The 21,119-nt window shown below is 37.3% G+C and overlaps 1 protein-coding gene across 8 annotated transcripts in view; it reads left to right on the forward strand.

Annotated features, from left to right (window-relative positions):
• Positions 1–21,119, forward strand: part of CSRNP3 (cysteine and serine rich nuclear protein 3) — a 189,567-nt gene that overhangs the window by 62,792 nt on the left and 105,656 nt on the right. For 2 of the 8 annotated variants that reach the window (XM_054699812.1, XM_054699814.1), the window contains exons 1-3: positions 8,191–8,227; positions 15,834–15,998; positions 16,176–16,219. Coding sequence is in view for 2 of the 8 variants with exons in the window: in XM_054699810.1 (XP_054555785.1) it covers positions 8,143–8,227; positions 16,176–16,219 (129 nt within the window). In the remaining 6 variants the exon portion in view is untranslated. Of the gene's footprint in view, positions 1–8,142; positions 8,228–15,132; positions 15,150–15,833; positions 15,999–16,175; positions 16,220–21,119 lie in introns of those variants that run through there. The other 6 variants (XM_054699810.1, XM_054699811.1, XM_054699813.1 and 3 more) reach the window with 5 other exon arrangements.

A 21,119-nucleotide genomic window follows, 5' to 3' on the forward strand; every position in this document is an offset into this window, starting at 1 on the left:
CATCAATAGACAAAAGAGATGAAGTTTTGTGCCCTCCAGGAGCTTACTTTCTAGGGAGAGAAGATAGCAATTAGAAATTAATAAATTACAATATTTGTATATTATCTATAATTATACATATTTTATAAAATATTATATTCTTTATATATAAAGGACACTGAATATTATATGATATGTTAGAAACATGGTATAGGGAAAAAGAGAAATAGAATTTGGAAAGTGTTATCTGAATACAGAGTATGGCAGAGACTTTAGTATTAAATGAGGTGTACAGTTTAGGCTTGATTGAGAGGAGGAAAGCATTGAAAGAGTGGAGATGAAGGAGGTAACAGGGGCTATAGATGGAGGAGATAACCACGGAAACCCCAGGCAGGAGTGAGTTCACATGTTATAAGTATATTTGTGAGGCCATGGGCAACTGAAATAATGATGAATTACTAAGGAAAGAGATGTATGCTGTAGTCAGAGCAGTAAAGGCAACCTGTCTACATAGGCCCTTTTAGTTAATGAAAAATGTTAATTAATACTCTGCATAAAAGAGGGACCCTTTGGAAAGTTTTAAGAAAAGAGTGACAAAATCTAACATAGATATTTATAAGGATCAGTCAGGTTGCTGTATCAAAAATTGATTATAAAAGAGAAAAAAAAAAGCAGAAGGGAAAACTCTTAAGAAGCTTGGACAAGGATGATAGCAGTGGAGGTGTGAAAAGTGGTCTCTAGATATGTTTTGGAGATAGTTTCGGTGGGCATAAATTTAAAAATTGACATAAATAGACAGATTGTGAGGGGCAGAAAAAGAGAAAGACCAGAATTAGGAAGCAACTGGAATCAGGGAATACCAAGAGTGAGTGAAAAATTCAAAGTTCAGGAAAGGACATAATAATTTTAAAGTATCCATTCTACATTCAGGGACATATTGAATAGGTGAGTAAATATTGGGACATGGAGTCAGGAGAAAATTGGACAGAATAAAAGGGGTTTGGGAGGTTTCAGCATGTGGCTGATATGTAAAACCATGAGAGAGTGTGAGATCACAAAGGGAGTAAATGTAAATAGAGTATTGGCACCTGATCCTCTGCGATTTACATAAGAGGTTAGGGAAAAGAGAAGGACAAGTAAAGGAGGCCAAATGAAACTGAAGGAAATCTACAAGATGGGGCACCATAGGCCACAGGTGAAGAATGTGGCCAGTGAGGAAGGAGGATGTGATTGGTTGTGTTGGTTGCTTCTAATGGGTCAAGTAAGGCAAACTGAGAATTGACCATTTCATTTAATATCCTGGAAACCATACAAGGCCTTGATGAGAGCAATTTTTGTGGCCCAGTGGGATTAAAAAGACTGATTTAAGTCACTTGATAAGAGAATGGTTGAAGAAGCTTTAGTAGTATGTGCATAGATAATTAACTTCAAGGAGTTTGGCCACAAAGAGTAGCAAAGAGGGCAAATGGTGGCAGGAGAAGGTTACTTTTAAATGGGACAGATAACATATTTATATGGGAACAATCCAATGGAAAGTGAAGAATTAATGTCATGGGAAAAGTAAAGAATTGCTGGCTCAGTGTCCTTGAACAAGCAAGATCTAGGATAAGGAAAAAGAGCAGATTGGAGAAATGTGAATACACTTTGAAATTTTGTCATCACAAGGTCATTATAAATAGTTCAAGAGTCCAAGATTTAGAGTAGAGGTGGGAGGCATGTGCATAGTTATATGGGGTTATTGTCTCTTCTTTCAAGGTTGTAGCCTCTAAGTTCACTGGGGGCCATGAGGATGCACATTTACCTTATCTGCAATGTGTGCCTAATAATGCTGATTAGCTGAAGAGGATATGTTTTCCTCTATTTTATCTGTATTTCTTAAATTTGGCATTATTAACTTTTTTTAATTATAGAGTGAACATTATTAATCTTAAAGAGATAAATAGATCCAGGACTTTGTAATTGGTGAAATCTATAATTTCAAGTGAAATGCAATATTTGAAAATAGTCTACCTTGGGTAGTTTGCTAAATACTATATAACTCCAAACCAAAATAAAAATAATGGTAAGTTTTAGATATGTCCTGATTTTTTTAAGTTTGAAATTCACTAGTAAATATTATAAAAATCTGTTCAAATAGTATTAAATATATTTGGCAAAAACTTAAAGTTTCCTCTATTGCTCTCTTTGATTTACTCTCCTAATTGGTAAGTATAATCAATGCTCTGCGTCCTTTTGAGTCTTTTCCTGCATACAGTAAAAAATGTAATTAATATTCTCTGCTTTGGGACATACCAATGAACCACCGTAATTCTCACATCTGCAGGGCATCCCATATTATGAATATATCATGGCTCATTTAATTATTTCCATATGGAGGTATATTTAAAATTCTTTTAAACTTTTTACTAATGTAAGTAGTACACAACAAACATCTATGTATTTCCAGAGAATATGTTCCTAGATACAGAAATAGTGGTCAAGTAATTTGTATATTCAAAGATTGGGATATATTATGCCAAATTACAGAACAAAAAAGCTGTTTCCCCAATTATATTGGCAAAAACCTGCTAACACAGTCCTTTGCCGCCAAAACTGGATATTATCAGTCTTCAAATCTGCTGATCTCTGGTTGTGTGTGTGTTTGTGTGTTTTGTTGGTATTTTTCATTTGTATCTGGGTTACCAGATTATCCTTGATTATTAGAGAGGATGAGAAGGTTTTCATACGTATATTAGTAGTTGGTTTTTCTTTTACTATTTAGTACCTGCATTGAATTTAAAGTATGGCCAGTTTTCTCTGATTTCTCCTTTTAATCTCTACTGAAATACTGCAAGAAGGTAGGTACCCAAAATCTACCCAAGAAATAGAAGGTCATTATTTTCAAAATAGAAAGTATATATTTTTGTGAACATTTCTTATTGATTCTGAAAGTAAGCCGAGAAGAAAAAGGATCCAGGTAAACAAAAACTATTTTAAAAACCTATTAGGAAAAATGTTCAAACCACTTAACAATAACAACACGTAACATTTGGGTATCTATGTACTTTTTTGTGATTTTGTAGTATGCCATTTTACAAAAGTGACAAGAAATTATACTTACTGTTTTGAAACCTGAAGTATTACTTTAGATTTTAATTTGTCTTGTTTTTTAATATTGTGAAAATAATACATGCTTATGGTAAAGCATGCAAATACATGGAATGGTTTAATGTAGAACTAGAAAGTCTCTGCTGTATCCTACTGTTTCATCCACTAATTTTCTAATCTGCTAAATTACTTCCTCAAAAATTGCCTTATTATTTTTGCATTCATACCACATAGAAAGCTTACTAAAGCACCCAGTGGGGTTTAAGTGAAGTGGAAATGCACTGGAAATAATTTATTAAGGAATTTTGCTTTTCCTGTAGAATAATGGATAAAATATGAAGACATGACTGGATTTCCATTTCTGCTGTTTACTAAAAGTCTACATTAAAAACTATTTCACTCTTCCTCATTGGTAAAATGGGATAGTAACATATATGTACCTCTCCAAGGCAATGTCAGGATTAAATGGCAATACTGCCTGATATACGAGGCAATAATGCCCGATAAACATGACTTGAATTATACCAATTACTCGATATAACTATATTTACCTTACAACTAGATTTATGCAGGAAATCATGTTATTTTCACCTTAATTATTTTGTCTTCCTTCAAAGAAGGGCAAACAAAATTTCTTTTTCAAGTGTTGTGACATAAAACAAAAGAGCTTCACTAGGTCATAGCATTTGTTATTTGCATACAAAGAGAGTCTAAAATTATTTGGAAATCTTATATCCTAAAAATTAAAGGAAGCATAGACATGAATAAGCAGGATATCTCATACTTCTGTGAGAGTAGTCAATCAAAAATTAATACAATTCCATATTCATGGCATTTTTTCATAGCTACTCCTTTAGGAATTTCTGTTCTGGTAAAAATAAAAGAGAATTAGCTTTTTTTATGATTTATTTATTTATTTACACAAGCACTGGGTACAGTCAGAAGTGCAGGAGGGTGAAATTATTCACCAGAGCCAGCGTGGGGAACAGAAAAGGCAGACTGACTAGAAATACACTGCTGAGGGGAGCAGTGAGCACAGCAGGAGAGGTCTGTGCGCCATGTGGGACCCCGGCCGGGGATCGAACTGGTGGTGCAGAGGTTGCTGGCAGCTTCGCAGCCCAGCGCTCAACCACTGCACCACCAGGGGAGGTCCGAGAATTAGCTTTTAAATACATTTTCCCACTGCTCACTTTCCTATCCTTTTAGCTTTTAAAAAAATTGGTGTTTTGGGGTAGCCTAGAATTTTCTTTAAAGTTTTATGCGATTGACTTAGGGGAAACTACTTTGAAAAAGTCTTGATTTCCCTGAATCTGTTTTTTTTTTTTCAATCTACTCTTAGCTATTTTGAAATTGCCTGGAAGAACTTGAAGGAATGATTTGGAACTGGTGTTTCATAATGTGAAAATGATTCTGTAAATAATCTGTGTTAACAAAGACTACATTGTTAGTTATAAAGTCTTTACCTCAGAATCCTGTTGAACCTGGTAAGGACCAGAGATGTTTGTCATCTTTTCAGTGTAAAAATATGATGGCTTTCCAGAATGATTCATAGTTAATTGGGAAAGTTGAAAGTCAAGGTAATAGATATAAATTTAAATTCTAAAATTGATTTAAAATTTTACATCTATAGTCAATTAATCCAAGTTAATAGCAATTATCATCACAAGAAACTAGACTGATAGAAAACATTGCCCTCTACAGTGTAGACAACACTGGGGTTCAGTTACTCTTTTGATTGGGTAAAGATATAAGCCTTAGCTACATATCCAACCTTAATTGAAGCTAAAATGTGGAAGTTCTCAATTACCTATAACATTATTGTTTTCAATGATCTGTTACATTTCTTTTTGTTGTTGTTGTTATTCCATTTAAATCTTCACAAAATTGCTAAAAGACACATTGCTCCTCTACCAGCATTCAACTTGGGAAGAATTGAAGCAGTGGGAAATATGATACAATCTAACATGACAAGGAGATACAGACTGTATTTTTTTCTATCCATTAAAATTCCATACAAGGTCATGCAGGTTCTCGAGTACCGTGAAGATTCATTGTTACGACAACCTAAAGGAGCTTTCAGTCTTTCTGATGTCTATATGGTATAGATGATGTGTCCTTTCACATTGGTATTGATGTCTAGAGCTAATCATCAGAATGACTTTGGAAATGTTCAGAAGGAAAAAATGATCACTCTGCCCAAAGTTTTCCTATAATCTGTTGCTTCTCACTGAAAAATCCTAATATTTTAGAATGGTCACCCTAGTAAGTCTTTAGCAATTAAATTACCATTATATGTGTAAAACCTTGAATATTCTAAGATCTGGCCAAATAAACCTAGCCTTAGCAAGGATTCAAGATGTCAAAATAATCTTCCTGTAGCTTGCTGATCATAGTTCATGATTTGAAGACAAAAACAAGGATATTAATAAAAACATACCAAATTTCCAAATGTCAAAAGCAGTGTATGAACAAAAAGAGAGAAAGATAGGGACATAAATAGAATTGAAGATGTTGCTTTGTTATTTCTGAATATTATTGTAAATAAGACCTTATTTTTAGAGAGCAATTCATTATATCAATGAGTCTGTGGATGAATTATGATATGGCCCTGTGGGGAAAAAAGAAAATCCAGGGGAACAAAGTGAACACTTAATTTTGAATAAAGTGGGACTGGTATTAACAACTCGATTAAGTGCCAACAGTTTAGAATTAGCTAAGAGTCATTGTCTTCCTGGGACAAATAAATCTAGCTGTTCTAATTTGCTGCTTACATGGTTTCCTGTTGACTACAGAAGAAACCAAAAATGCTCCATTTGCAGATTAGAAATGAAGTTTCATTCATTCTTGCTTTCTAGAGCACTGTCAAGGCACAAATTCTTTTAAGTTTGTATATTTAGACTAATGTAGGTAAGTTTTCACTGGAAAAATCTGGTCCAGTCTGCTCAGAATCTTCCCAATTCCTTGTTGTCCAAATTTCTCCGCCTGGGGCTTATTCACTCTGTCTCAAGAGGCTACCACCACTTTAGAGGTGAGTAATGTTTTAGCATCATTTGTTCTTCACTGAAAAAAAAAATGACAGTGATCAGCTTTCCTCAAACACAGTTTCTCTACATTTTTAAAAACTTTTAAAAAAGATTTATTTATTTATGCATACAAGAATTGGGGTGCAGGCCAGAGGTGTGGGGGTGAGAGGATTCACCAGAGACAGAGCAGGGAACAAAACAGGTGGATTGTCTGAAATACACTGCTGAGGGGAGCAATGGGCAAGTCAGGAGAGGTCTGCTGCACCATGTGGGTTGCTCCCTGGCTGGGGATTGAACTCGTGCTTCATTGGCTGTGAATCACCTCATAGTTTGAGTCTTAACCCCTTGAGCCACCAGGGAAGCCCCAGTTTCTCTCCATTTTTAGTTTTAATCCATGCTGTCTCTTTCTTCCCCTCACCTTCTGAAGAAGACCTTTTCTTTCACCCCAGAAATCATTCTTTCAAATTTGCCTTCTCTTAGTTTATTCTAGCATCTGCTTCCAGAACTAGACAGCTCCTAGAGTCCCTTCCTAGATTATTACTCTTTGATTCCAAATCTACCAGAACTTTGACCATTTGCAAGTAACCTTGCACATGGAGTGTTGAAATTCCTGTTTTACATTTGTTAGATCAAACTATGCCCCTGGTCATTTTATCTCCACTCAGAGCCTTATGAGAGATGTACTGGCATATGTTCTTCATCCCAGAATAAACTATAAAAGAATACTGAAACAGACATTCTAAAAGTTCCCATTAAGAAAAAGTGAAGTATCCTTCACACATTGTTTTCCATAGTGCCTTATATCTGTGTCCTCAACTATCTTTTAGTCTCCCTTGATACCCAAGTGAATAGTGGGAACTCCTGCTGTTTGTTTGTCTGCCACTTATTTTTCTCTGTTGTCCCTAAATGCTAAACTACAAGTGGAGATGGAGAGAAATTACACATTATAAAATCTCATGTATATCCAGCAATGGCAGAAATCATTTTCAAAAGCCCCTGCAGATCTTGATAATAACTATTCCTTTCTAATTCTGTTTGCTGCTAAGACAGAAAGCTGGGAGCAGAACAAAGTTGCATTCCCAGAGCAATCTAAGAGTAGCACTTCATAACAGAGTAATAATTTTGGTTGACTAAAGTGCTGATTTCCAAACTCTTTGGGTAGAATTTAAAATATTGGGGCCTCCCTGGTGGCTCAAAGGGTTAAGCACCCCACTATGAAGCAATCTGCAGCCTCTGCAGCCAGAGTCCGATCCCCAGCAGGCCAGGGAGCTACCCATATGGCACAGCAGACCTCTCCTGTCTCACCCATTGCTCCCCCCAGTAGTGTATTTTGGTCAATCTGCCTCTTCTGTTACCCACTCTCTGGTGAATCCTCTCATCCCCCTGCATCTCTGACCTGTACCCCAGCTCTTGTATGCATAAATACGTAAATCTTTAAAAAAAATAAAATATTGGGTTACCACTCCAGGTTAATAGCACAATAGGAATATGTAGATTATTCCAAAAAGCAACAGCTCAGAACTCTGTACAAGTTAGGCTGTAATGTCAATCTGTACTCAAATGAATTAGATACATAGAACTCCTCAGAAAGCATTTTGAAAGTTGCTAAAAAATACAGGAATTCAATAAATATAAAAAGTGTGAAAAAGCATTCATATTTTCAGTGAGGAGTCTAGCTTATTCTCATAACATGATAATAAATCAATAAGAGTACCTACTTCCTTGGTTTATGAGGAGTTTATAAAGAATACTATCCTCCAAAATGTGGAGAACTCACAGTGCTGCCAAGGCTAGTGTTCTAATATAAAATCTCTGGTCAATTCTCTTGCCCTCACCATTCATTATTAAGCATGTTGGGTAGGGCAGCTCAGGTGGAAATTTAACTAAAAGAGGCAAAAAGTATTTGTTTACCTACAAATAGGTAAGTCACAATTTTGTGAAATTCCCAGTTAACTGTATATTATGTGCTAAAATGGTATCCTCTAGTAAAATAGTCTCCCTAGAAGTAAAATAAGAATTTTACTTCATGGTGCTCTAAATTTCACCCCTCCAGACTCCTGCAGCCATCTCCTTCGGGAATCTGAACAGAAAGCCAACTATTCCAGCCTAAAGCCCATCCTTTGTCAGCCAGTAATAAGGTAAGACATGCTTTGGGTTGACCACCTAGTTGTGAACTATGGATATAATAGGGCAATATAAGTATTTATTGAGTTCAACAAGGATTATTACTCTTTCTATTCATATCTTCTTTAATCCTCAACAACCTGGAAGACACAAGCTGCCATTGTCTCCCTTTAACTGTCATCTACAGAACTCATATCACCCTCTCCATCCCTGATGGTTTGGCTTTTATCTCTCTGTTACTCTCCTTAACATCTCACCTTCATAATTCTTGGCTATTGTAGTTTTGTGTCTCCTTTCTCCAGTAGCGGTATCTTTCACCTTCCGTTTGTGTACATACCACATAACTTGTTATAGGCAGCCATTGCAGACTTTCCATAAACTTAATCTGAAGGGGCCTATTCTCCAACTACTACCTTTTATCTTTCCAGCTCCCTCCCTCAGGTAATCTGACTCCTGCAATTATTAAACCCCACTGGGTCTCACCATGAATTGATTCTACCAATTTTCCAGTCATGTCTTACCCTCTTCCTGAAATAAACTTGATTCCATGGTTCATCCTTGTAATCACTCCCTCAAATTTATCCCCCACTTCTCTTTTGCTCATGGCTCTTGCTGTATAGAACATGTCCTCAGCCTTAGGTCCAAGCTAATATTCTGCCTATTTCACACCAATTTCTCTTTTTTTATGTTGTACAAATCCATGTACACACAACTACAGACCAGTATATGTTCATTTTGTAGGCAAAAAGATTGGCAGTATACTATTATTAGTAATCCATGCCTCTTTAAGTGTATATAACTATCTTTTCTAGTTAATATATGTTCAGCTAGCATTGATTTAATGGATAAATAATACTTTTAAAAATAAAATAATTTTTAAATTATTTGTTGTATGGCATTGATATTGTTGGTAATTATATGATACCATAAATACTATGGTAACAATCACCTTTGAGATTGTCTTTGTCCTAATTGCATTCTTTGAATTAGTCCCTACGTGAAGAATTGTATCAAAGAGTCAGTACTATCTTTGTGACCTTAAACGTGAAGGCTTCTTTTTTTATGCCCACCACTTTGTCCCATTCCCAAGACTCCCTCCTAATGTCAGAGCCCTTATGTTATTTCACACCTAATTCTGGCTGAACAAGGCTGAAAATAAATGCATTACTATGCTGATGAATTTATTTCTATTTAAATTCATAACCACTCATTTCAACTCAGCCTAGAAGGTAGCCACTAATCCGATCTTACTTTGTAGATTCACTCAGTCCCTCCCTGCCTAGAAGACATTCTTTCTATTTTTATTAAAAAACAAAACAAAACAAACAAACAAAAATCTCTTAACACCAGCTCACCCCAATCTTCATATTCCTGTTTCCTATCACCGAGAAAATAGAAACAAAAGAGAGCTTTCATATGAGCTCCTCCTCAATCTCTATTTTCTGTTTGTCATTATGGATGAACTGTTTATGTTCTAGTGCAAGACCTGATATTCAACTTGTGTACTAGATTTCATTCTTTGGCCTAACTAACGATATTATTGCTCTAGCAGATATCATTTTCTCTTGTAATATTAGTATGTCCCTCAACTCTTTCACGTCTCTTGGTCTATAAGCACAGACTTTTTCTTTAAAAGGGAAAAGTCTCTTTTTCCCATCATTTTCCATCTAATGCCCCATTTCTATCTGCCCACTTAGCAAAACTGCTTGAAAGAGTTGTTTACACTCTCAGGTCATGCGTTTGCCCCTACTATTTCATCAAAACTGCTTGTCAAGGTCATGGTGCCCTCATGTTTCTAAATCTAATTGTAAATTCTCTCTTCCACTTACTTGACCCTTCAGTAGCTTTTGAGAGTGTTCATCACTCCCTCCTGCACACTATCCTTGTACTTTTTTTTAACTTTGCTTACAGGAAACCACAATCTCTTGGTTTTTCTTTTACCAGATTTGCTGCCCTTTCTCAGTTTCTTTTCTGCTTCTTCCTCATTTTCTCAGTCACTAAACATTGGAAAGCTGAGGGCTCAGTCCTCATAATGCTCCCATACTCTACCTATAGCCTAGAGTCTTTGAATATCATTCATTCACTGAAAATTTTTAATCTTTAGCTTAAAATCCTTCTATGAGTGCCTTGGTGACCTAGGGGTTAAGTCTCAGTGCTACTACCACAATGGCCCACCATGATGGCCTGAGATTGATCCCTGGCCAGGGAGCTAACCCACATGGCACAGCAGACCTCTCCTGTCTTGCCCGCTACTTCCCTCAGCAGTGTATTTCAGTAGATTGACCTGTTCGGCTCCCGATTCTGTCTTTGGTAAATCCTCTCACCCGCACACCCCTGACCTATACCCCAGTTCTTCTATGCAAAAATAAATAAAATCTTTAAAAAAAAAAAAAAGTTCTATGAACTTCAACTCTTACATCAGATAGAGTCAGCTCCCTATTTGACATCTCCACTTGGATATATAATAAATATCTCAAAGTTAATTTTACTTCACCTGAAGTCCTGTTTTTACCCATCTCTTGAAAAAGTTTTATGGCTTTCCCAGCACAAAGTGCTTTCAACATCATAATTGGGCAGACGAGAATCCTGGAGTCAAGTTTGTCTTTTCTTTTAGCCAGCATCGAGCAAATCCTTTTCACTCTTTTAATTATATTTAGAGTAAAACATTTTTACCATCTTCACTTGATGCAAACCACCTCCATCTTTCAACCAGATTATCCTAACAACCGCCTAACCATCCTCTTTCTACGCTTTCTCTCCCTACAGTATGTTTTCTTTTTTATATATATATATATATTTTTTTATAGAGGTATGTTTTATTTTTTTGTTTGTTTGTTTGTTTGTTTGTTTTGTTTATACAAGCACTGGGTACAGTCAGAAGTGCGGGAGGGTGAGAGAATTCACCAGAGCCAGAGCGGGGAGCAGAGCAGGCAGAAGGACCGAAGTATACTGCTGAGGGGAGCAGCGGGCGGCAGGAGAGGTCTGCGCGCCATGTGGGACCCTCCTCTGGTGGCCGGGGAGCAGCTGGGGATCGAACCAGCGCCGCAGAGGCTGCGGGCAGCTTCACAACCCAGCACTCGACCACTGCGCCACCGGGGAGGCCCCCTACAGTATGTTTTCAATACAGCAACACCAGAGTCATTATTTACCTTATTCTGATTAGTCAATCCTTTGTTCAAGGTCCTCCAGAGACTGTTTTACCCAGAGCAAAAGTGAAAGTTTTTGCAACAGCTACAAATGGTAGCATGACTACTGCTCTTCTTGCTTCCCACCATCTCACCCATGTCTTTGATCTCCTCATTCTCTCCCTGGCTCACTCTACTCCAATGTTCTCACGTCAATGCTATTCCTGGAACATTGTAGATCATTTGCCCTTGCACTTCTTGGCATTCTTTTCACCCCAGATATTCTCACAGCTCAGGTCCTCACCTCTTCAGGTCTTTGCTCAAATCTCATTTCTCAGTGAGCCTTCCCTAACCACTATTTAAAATTTGTCAGCCACCGCTACATCCCATCACATCTCTCCCTATCTTTCCTAAACTTAATACTACATAATATACTGTGTATTTTATTTATTTAATTTCTTTTGTCTATTTTCCTTGTCCCCTTCTCCCTTTACTTCCACTATAATGAAAGTTCCTTGAAGGTGAAGACATTTTTCTGAGTCTCAAAATCAGTATGTATTCATTGTTTTTTCATAAATGAGTAGAGTTTCCATTTTAGGGATGAGGCTTATGAAACATAAGCCCAAAGTCATAGAGCAGGCAGGCTGCACTGTTGGAAATGGAACCTAGCAGTCTAACTCCCATGCTGGCTAAGTACCCTTCACCTAGGTCTGTTTGCCAAATATGGACTTGGAGTGGCAATGACTAACCATATCTTACTTATTTACTGAAGGTTAAGCTGGGGTAGTAACAGAGGTGAGAAGTTATGCTTTCAGTAATTTTGGTAATGAAATGGAAATAGCAAGGACTATCACCCCACTTTTATGAATTCAGAGACTGAATCATTATGAGTAAGCATTACCAGATGAAGAATGGAGGAGAATTTAAGTGACATAACAGCATCTACAAAGCCATGGAGCATACAGTTGCATTTTATGTTCAGCTCCTTATTGTTATTGGGGAATTACAAAAACACATAGAATTTGATAGAAGACTAAGTTAGGAAGCAGAATCCAGATGGTAGAAGGTCATTGTATCCTGCTAAGTATCCTGATTTTGAATGACTTCAAAATTTAGCAGGGGAGATCCTGATTACACTTGTGATTTAGGCTGCTTACCTGGTGTAGTATAAAGAGTGAGACCAGTGACTAGAACAGCATGATTGTCTGGTTGAGCAAACACCTGAACAAAGAAGGCAGTAATAGGAGTACTGCTGAGGGAAAGAACTAAGAAATCTTTGGAGAAAAAGTCAGTGAGCTTTAGTACCCAGTTAAGTGGAATAGAGTAGAACAGGAAAACATTGATGATTATGCCAAGTTGATTGTTTTCAGCAAAAGAAGTATTGTTGCGGCCTAGATATAGGATGCTAGAGAAGGATGTCTAATGGAAGTGACTACAAGTTCATTGTTAGATGTATGACTTTGAGATACCTCTGGGAAATCCAAGTGGTAAATTGAATCTGAAGAGATGTCAAGAGTAGAAACACGCCTGTGGAGGTGATCTGCATTCAAGTGAATAGCCGACCCTGAAAATGGATCAGCTGGTCAAGGGCAAGAAAAATGGGGTATAGGAAACAGTGAGCCAAGAATTCTTAGGAATCCCAAGCATCAAAAGTCAGAGAGGTAGAAGATAATTAGGGGAATTTAATACAAGTAACATGGAAATTTTAAAAGAGGCTGAAAAGTAAAAATGGGAATGTTTCTTCTGGAAAGGCTATTAAAGGTATGGTGGTAGCAGATGCCTTCTTGATGAATGGATAAAGGGTGGCAAATTAGAAAATTTTCAAGAATATTAGGTATAAAGAGGAGAGAGTAGAGCAACATAAAGATGGCATTGCAATTGGAGCTTTGTTTGGTTTTTTTGAATGAGATGAGAAGGTGTGATATGGGCTTACATTTAGCCTGTACACAGTGAGATTACTTACAGTTTATCATCTGATACACTGGCCTACCTATTATTTAAATTGTCAGAAACCAGTCATTGATCAGTGTCCAGAGTCATTGTTAATATTTTTAATGTTTTACTTAATGTGATTATAAGGAGAAGAAAGTAGAAAAGGAAGGGTCAAAGATTTAGAAGAATGGCAATTGTTTACATCAGAGATCAGCAAATCATGGCCACAAGCCAAACAGGACCAACTATTTCTTTTTGTATGACTCTCAAAAAATAATGGTTACATTTCAAAATTATTGAAAAAATAAAAGTGATGAGACACATAAACATTTTGTGAAATTCAAACATCAGTGTCTGTAGATAAAGGTGCATTGGAACACAGACCACATCCATTTGTTTACATATTGTCTTCAGCTGCTTTCACAACTGTTCAGTAGTTGTAACAATGACAATATGTCTTTCAAAAGCCTAGAATATTTACTCTCTGGCCTATAACAGAAAAATCCTGTTGACCACTAATTTATTATATAATTTCTGAGAAGAGAAAGAAGGAGCATCAAAGGCCCGTGTAGGTGTATTGGCCTCAAGCAGGAAAAAAAGATATTACAGTCTATTAAAGTGGGGGGAAGGACAGTGGTATTGTGCAAATAGAAATAGGTACTCAAAGAGAAAGATAAGAGTTCCCCCACCCCACTCGTACTCCACACTCTAAGTTAAATGTGTTGGCTGTCATCGATCATGACATTCTAGAGGACAAAAACTGTGTCGTATTCATCTTTGTCTCCCCCACAGCTATCAGCACAGCACCTTTCTTTCAGTTATTCTCACTAAATATTTAATTGAATCCCAGGTGAAACTCTATTATAAGCACATTCCTAGAAACCTCTGCCCTAGAGCCTTGTATTTAATTCTCTTACTATCTGTGCCCACATTTATTAAGGTTTGCTGTTATGTTTTGAGATGTGAAGAAAACGGAAGTTGGCTTCTTATTTAGTTAATTTCCAGTTTTAATGGAGGCAATATAGTCAGAAAGAGTTAATATTGTTATTATAATTGACCTTTTTTCCCCTTTTTACTAACAATGTAAAAAGAAAATAGGAAGCACAAAACAAGTTGAAAATTAAAGGGAGGTGGCCTCCCTGGTGGCGCAGGAGTTAAAGTCTCAGTGCTATCAAGCTATCATCAGCCGCTGCAGCATGGGTTCTAATCCCCACCCAGGTAGCTAACCCACATGGTTCAGCAGACCTCTCCTATCTCACCCATTGCTCCCCTCAGCTGCGCATTTCAGAGGATTCACCTCTTCAGCTCCTCACTCTGTCTAGTGAATCCTCTCATCCCCCACACCTCTGGCATATATCCCAGTTCTTGTATGCATAAATAAAATAAAAATCTTTAAAAAAAAAAAAAGAAATTTGAAGGGAAAGCTCTTACAAAGTAGAAGATATGGCACCTCTTAATTATTTTATTTATCTGGCATGGTGGGTTTTAAGAGTTTGAATTTTAATGAGCTTGACTATGTCCTACTCATCCACTGCCATTGTCATAGCCTACTCCCTTACACTTGCTCATGCAAATGTATTACCAATCTGTGTAAAAGATTGGTAAATGTGTTTAAAGATTGGTGTAAAAGTGTTAAAAGATTGGTGTTTAAAGATTGGTGTAAAAGTGTTTAAATTTGTAATTGCTGATAAAAAGTTATCTGGAAACCCAGGAACAGTCCAGATAGCCAGCTTGAGGTTTACTTTTTTTTTTCTTAATTTGTCAGAGATTTTATTTTTCCACAGTGTGACCACTCTCACCAAAAACAAAAGTCATTATCTCTGAACAGACCAAACAAGAAGAAAAAACACATACTACAATACATGGAATTTCTTCCTAGGTGAGCCACTCAACCTTGAGGTTTACTTCTATCTGACCTTAAACACACATGCATATATATTTACATAAATACACACATATTCACTCCAACCACCAGATTTCTTTGTTTGCTAGAGGGAACATCATGACAGTACTAATCATCTGTTTAGGATACTGCATCTTTCAATATAAAAATACATCAAACCAACTCATTGTTCATCCATTTATACAATGTTATATGTCTGTTAGTCAATCATACCTAAATAACAACACATAGAAGCAGCAATTTTTTTAAAGATTTATTTATTTATGCATAAAAGAGCTGGGGTGCAGGCCAGAGGTGTGGGGGTGAGAGGATTCACCAGAGACAGAGCAGGGAGCAGAACAGGCAGATTAACTGAAATACACTGCTGAGGGGAGCAGTGGGCGAGATACGAGAGGTCTGCTGTGCCATGTGGGTAGCTCCCTGGAAGGCCTGGGATCAAACTCATGCTGCAGAGGCTGCGGACAGCTTTACAGTGCTGTGCTTAACCCCTTATGCCACCAGGAGGCCCAAAGCAGCAGTTGTTTAAAAAAGTAACAGTGTGTATGTAAAAACACCTGTGATTTTACCTGTTAATCTTTTGTGAATACAGAAGTTCATTTTACTAGCACTCAATTATCAAGTGTTTGCTAGTCACCCCCAAAAATCTTTGCATTTCCAAAGGGAACTGTGCATGTGACAATCTCGAATGATATTCATCTTGGCATGATCATCTTTACCATTAATCTTCTGTAAGGCATAGATTGCTGGAAGGAATACTCTAAAGTGACTGATGATACTATTTTAATGCCCGGTGACAGAAAATACATCTACACAAGCAACATAAGAGTAACTAGGCACATTTTCATGTCTCTGTGTCTTAATCTTTAATCTATAATGCTGTCTATCTCATCTGGCATAGCATGAAATTACAGCAAAGTGATGCCAGGGATTAAATATGGGAGTTTTGATTTCTTTCTGATTTTCAACATATACAAAATTTTGATTCTTTTCCGTTTTCTTTAGTAAATCACCCTGGTACCAGAAAAAGCAGAAGTTGGTCTGTGAAGGTGAGAGAAACAACAATAAAAATACATCTGTCAACTGTTAAGCTCTTTGATAGGGGTGTACTTTTAAGATCACTTGTTCTAGATATTAGACTTCTCAAAAATAACGACTATGAGAAACAAGACATGGTTGTCAGTTAAAAATGATTTTTACTCTTTTATATTTAGGCTTTTTAACTGAACAACATTAAAATGCATTAGACCAAGATAAACATTTAAAAAGTGACATTTAAGAAAAAAATGAATAAGCATAGTTTATTAGCAGACTATTCTTTGGAAGGAATCCCAGAGTCATCCACAAGTAAAGAAAAAGGATATATAATAGAACTAATAGTTAATTTAATAGGGAAAATCAAAATTGTCGCCATTTAACTTTGACACATTAAAATTTAAGGGTATATAATTATATTAAGAAATCTCTAAAAACAAATATGAATAATATTGAATTTGATTTCAAGTCATCTTTCTATTTTATTTTTTTTAATATTTATTCATTCATACAAGAACCGGGGTACAGGCCAGATGTGCGGGAGGGTGAGAGGATTCACCAGAGACAGAGTGGGGAACAGAACAGGCAGGCTGACTGAAATACACTGCTGAGGGGAGTGGTGGGCGAGACACGAGCGGTCTGCTGTGCCATGTGGGTATCTCGCCGGCCAGCTGGGATTAAAACGATGTAGCTGAAGCCGCATACAGCTTCACAGCGCTGTGTTCAACCACCTGCGCCACCAAGGGAGGCCCTCAAGTCATCTTTCTGGTCTATTTGTCTCATACTACTCTGTGTGTAATACTTTAAAAGAAATAAGACCATTTTTTATGGATCCTTAATCCAAGGACAAAAATTACAATTAGGTTTTATTATTTTTCTTAGGGAGGTCACAAATTCTGTTATTATTTTACCTGAAATTTCCCCCTTGTTAAAGAGTGGGATGAGTGTACTTCTTTTCTAAAGATGATTTATAAATAGGAATATCCATTTTAATGGTACAAATATATTCCAGAGGTAATTTCTCAGTGACTTCTATAAAGCCTTTTTAAAGATGACCCATAGTACTGACCTATATGGTGATAGAGTTAGATAATCACAACCTTTGTTAACACTCACCTTGACTGGTTTTCTTAGCCACTCACAAACAGTCCTCAGCTATCTATTTCTTCTCCTGCATCATCTTCTGTTACGTTACTCGAAAGCTAATGCACCGGTTCTCACTGAGTGATTCCATCTTTGCCAACAGCTTTCTCCTTTCCTCTGACAGTGTCCACTCAAACCACCAGAAGTCTGACTGCCTTGTTGCAACATTTGCTCCCAAACTGAAAGTTAATCAAATCACTCTGTTTTTAACTGGAAAGAAAGCAATATTGTAAGCAGGTGACCAAGTGTTGTCTAAAAGAAAGTGCCAAATACCTGTATAATTTGGTTAACTACTCAATCAGATGTGAAATGCATGTCCACATGGTGAACCAGACTTTTTCCCTATATGTGTTTAGCCTGCAGATCTACTCCATTGGTGATCTGTCTTTAATCTCTTCAAACTGTTTCACTAGTGTTCGTGATGGGATTTTGGCTCACTGAAGCTTAAACATTTGAGAGGAAAAAAATGCTACTATTTTATGTTTACTTATAGTTGTCTACTTTCACATACTGAATTTGAGTTTAAGAAACATCCATTTAGTGCCTCCCTGGTGGCGCAAGGTTTTAAGCACCGCACTATGAAGCAATCCACAGCCTCTGCAGCACGAGTTCAATCCCCAGCTGGCCATGGAGCAATGCACATGGCACAGCAGACCTCTCCTGACTCGCCTGCTGCTCCCCTCAGCAGCGTATTTTGTCAGTCTGCCTGTTCTCCTCCCCACTCTGGCCTGCACCCCAGCTCTTGTATGCATAAATAAATAAATCTTTAAAAAAAATTGTAACATTTAAAAAAAAAAGAAACATCCTTTTAAACACTATCCATTTATCTACCTAACATATAAAAGGGAATACTTTAATTCCTTATATTAGTTACTAAGGACTACCTCTTGTCAAATACATTTCTTTTTTTTTTTTATTTATTTATTTTTTTTTAATTTTCTAGAGGCATGTCTTATTTATTTATTTATTATTTGTTTGTTTGTTTGGTTTATACATGCACTGGGTACAGTCAGAAGCGCGGGAGGGTGAGAGAATTCACCAGAGCCAGAGCGGGGAGCAGAGCAGGCAGAAGGACCAAAGTACACTGCTGAGGGGAGCAGCGGGCGGCAGGAGAGGTCTGCGCGCCTTGTGGGACCCTCCTCCGGTGGCCGGGGAGCAGCCGGGGATTGAACCGGCTGCAGAGGCTGCAGGCAGCTTCGCAACCCAGCGCTCAACTGCTGCGCCACAGGGGAGGCCCTTGTCAAATACATTTCTGCAGTTAAATGATAGAAAGGCAGAGTACTTGAGTGAAAAGAGCATTAGTCTAAGCTAAGAAAGTGGCCACTTAAAGTATTTATGCCTTAACTTTTCCCATCAGTAAAACGGGATAAAGTTACAAGTGGTCCTTCTACCTTGCATGACTACTTAAGGATGAAAGGAAATGTTTAAAACAGCTCAGGAGAAAATTCAAGTCCATCAAAAGGTTGAATAAATTCAAGTTAGGCAGCACAATCCCCCTAAAAGGGCATATAAAATTGGACTCATAATGGGAGAGTAGCTGAGATCTTTTTCTTCCTTTCCAAGAATAATTTCTTACTTTTCCAGTTCAGTAATGATTCTTCTATGTTCTTGAGATGCTACAAAAAGTCATTTCAGTTTTGGCAATATATTCACTGCATTCAAAAATGAACTGTTTGTTTTGGATTTTATTTCTCTATAAATATTGCAAAATTATATTTACTCTCTTATGAATTCAATTCCCATGTTTATAAAATTGTTGCAATTCAGGGCACATTGTACTCTCTTCTGTCTGAGGAAATTCTCCACAACTAAACTGAAATTTGCTATTTTCCACTACACAGTTAGTCCTTTGACTCAAGAGGAAAGAAGACAGTGCGATAGATGAAAACTTTGGAAGGAATTTCTACTTTGTAAATCCTTTCTCTTTGTAGGTATGATGGTAGGAGGAAAGGGGGTTTTCATTAAAATTCAGTATCTTAATAGTATTTCTTATGTTAATGACTAATAAAATCCAGTGAGATAAATTCTGAATGAATATGAATATTTAATAGTTCTTCTATATATTATAACTATATTGCATAGTTTTATTTAACACATGCAGAAATCGTATTTTTTTAAAGATTTGTTTATTTATGCATACAAGATCTGGGGTATAGGCCAGAGATGTGGGGGTGAGAGGATTTACCAGAGATAGAGTAGGTAACAGAACAGGCAGATTGACCAAAGTACACTGCTTTGGGGAGCAGTGGGTGAGTCAGGAGAGGTCTGCTGCACCATGTGGGTTGCTCCCTGGTTGGCCAGGGATCGAACTTGTGCTGCAGAAGCTATGGATTGCTCCCTAGTGTGGTGCTTAACCCCTTGCGCCACCAGGGAGGCCCAGAAATAGTACTCTTAAGATGGCTTGGGCCTCCCCGGTGGCACAAGTTAAGCACAGCACTGTGACGCTATCTGAAGCTATCTGCAGCCTCTGCAGCACGAGTTCGATCCCCGGCTGGCCAAGGAGCTACCCACATGTCACGGCAGACCTCTCCTGTCTCGCCCACTGTTCCCCTCAGCAGTGTATTTCAGTCAGTCTGCCTGTTCTCTGTCTCTGGTGAATCCTCCCACCTCCCACCCCTCTGGCCTATACCCAGTTCTTGTATGCATAAATAAATAAATCTTAAAAAAAAGATGGCTTATCTTTGGGGAGATATAGTATGCAAAACATGAAAATATTTGTGAAGGCCCATTGTTAGCACAACCTGATATACAAGTTGTCCGACTACAAGAAGTCCACCTATGACTTCAAAGAGACTATATATTAAGTATGCCCAGAATCACGGGGACTGCTTGTAGGTAGGGGAACAGTTGAAGCACATCTTTCCTGTCATTGAAGGAAAAGGAGAGGAGATAAAATGTTGGCATTGGGGGTAGCAATGATGATTGGTAATTGAGAAAAGGGCCCAATAAATTTTATCAGTTAGAGAAATTTTTAACAAAGCTAAAAATGTGTTAGCAGCTGTGGAATGGCCACGAGAGGAGAAAAATTTCAAGATAGCTAGACTGATGCAATTTTCATAACCCTGTTCTGAGGGGTCGGGGTTGAAGTGTATATAATATCTCCAGCTTTCCATCTGTTTTATATTCAGATAAAGTAAAAAAACACAAACTAGACGTCAGTGTTAAACAATAATTCTGTCTTCTGAGCAGCTTGTTGTTACCAGCATGCTCAAAGGATCCTAGGGCAGCTATCTAAAAGCTTGTCTGTATTCTGAAAACATTTTCACAAGAACTCATTCAATAGCATTGAGCTTCTTGTGGTTGGCTCTAAGAATATAAAAATATATAACAGAGCTTTTATCTTTGTGATTCTATTTATTGGTATCTTTCTAGAAAGACAAACAATTAATATGGTATGATATTATAAAATGTATGGTAGAGTAATAAACAAGACAGGAAGAGAAAGGAATGACCTTTTCTCTCCATGTGGATTAAGATAGGGAAGTAGACTTTAAAGAGTGGGCATTCTGAAGCTGAGTCTTAAAGAGGAAGAAATAGTTGACCTGATGATGTGAGGCAGAAAGTATAAGAAATCAGAGGGCCATCTTATAGTTAATACTGTGCTAGGGACTAAAAATAGGCTTTGATCCCAAAATCTGCTATTTATGACCAAAGATTTATTGGTTACTGCAGATTAAAAATTGCCCCTCAAATTGTTGCCTGGGAAACACTCTGCAACTATATATGATTGGTTCTTTTTCCTTATACAATTAATAACCATAACAAAACCCA

Source organism: Talpa occidentalis, unplaced genomic scaffold (genome assembly GCF_014898055.3).
Source record: "Talpa occidentalis isolate TD23 unplaced genomic scaffold, MPIMG_talOcc4v2.1 talOcc4.3, whole genome shotgun sequence".
In the NCBI taxonomy this organism is placed as follows: Eukaryota; Metazoa; Chordata; class Mammalia; order Eulipotyphla; family Talpidae; genus Talpa; species Talpa occidentalis.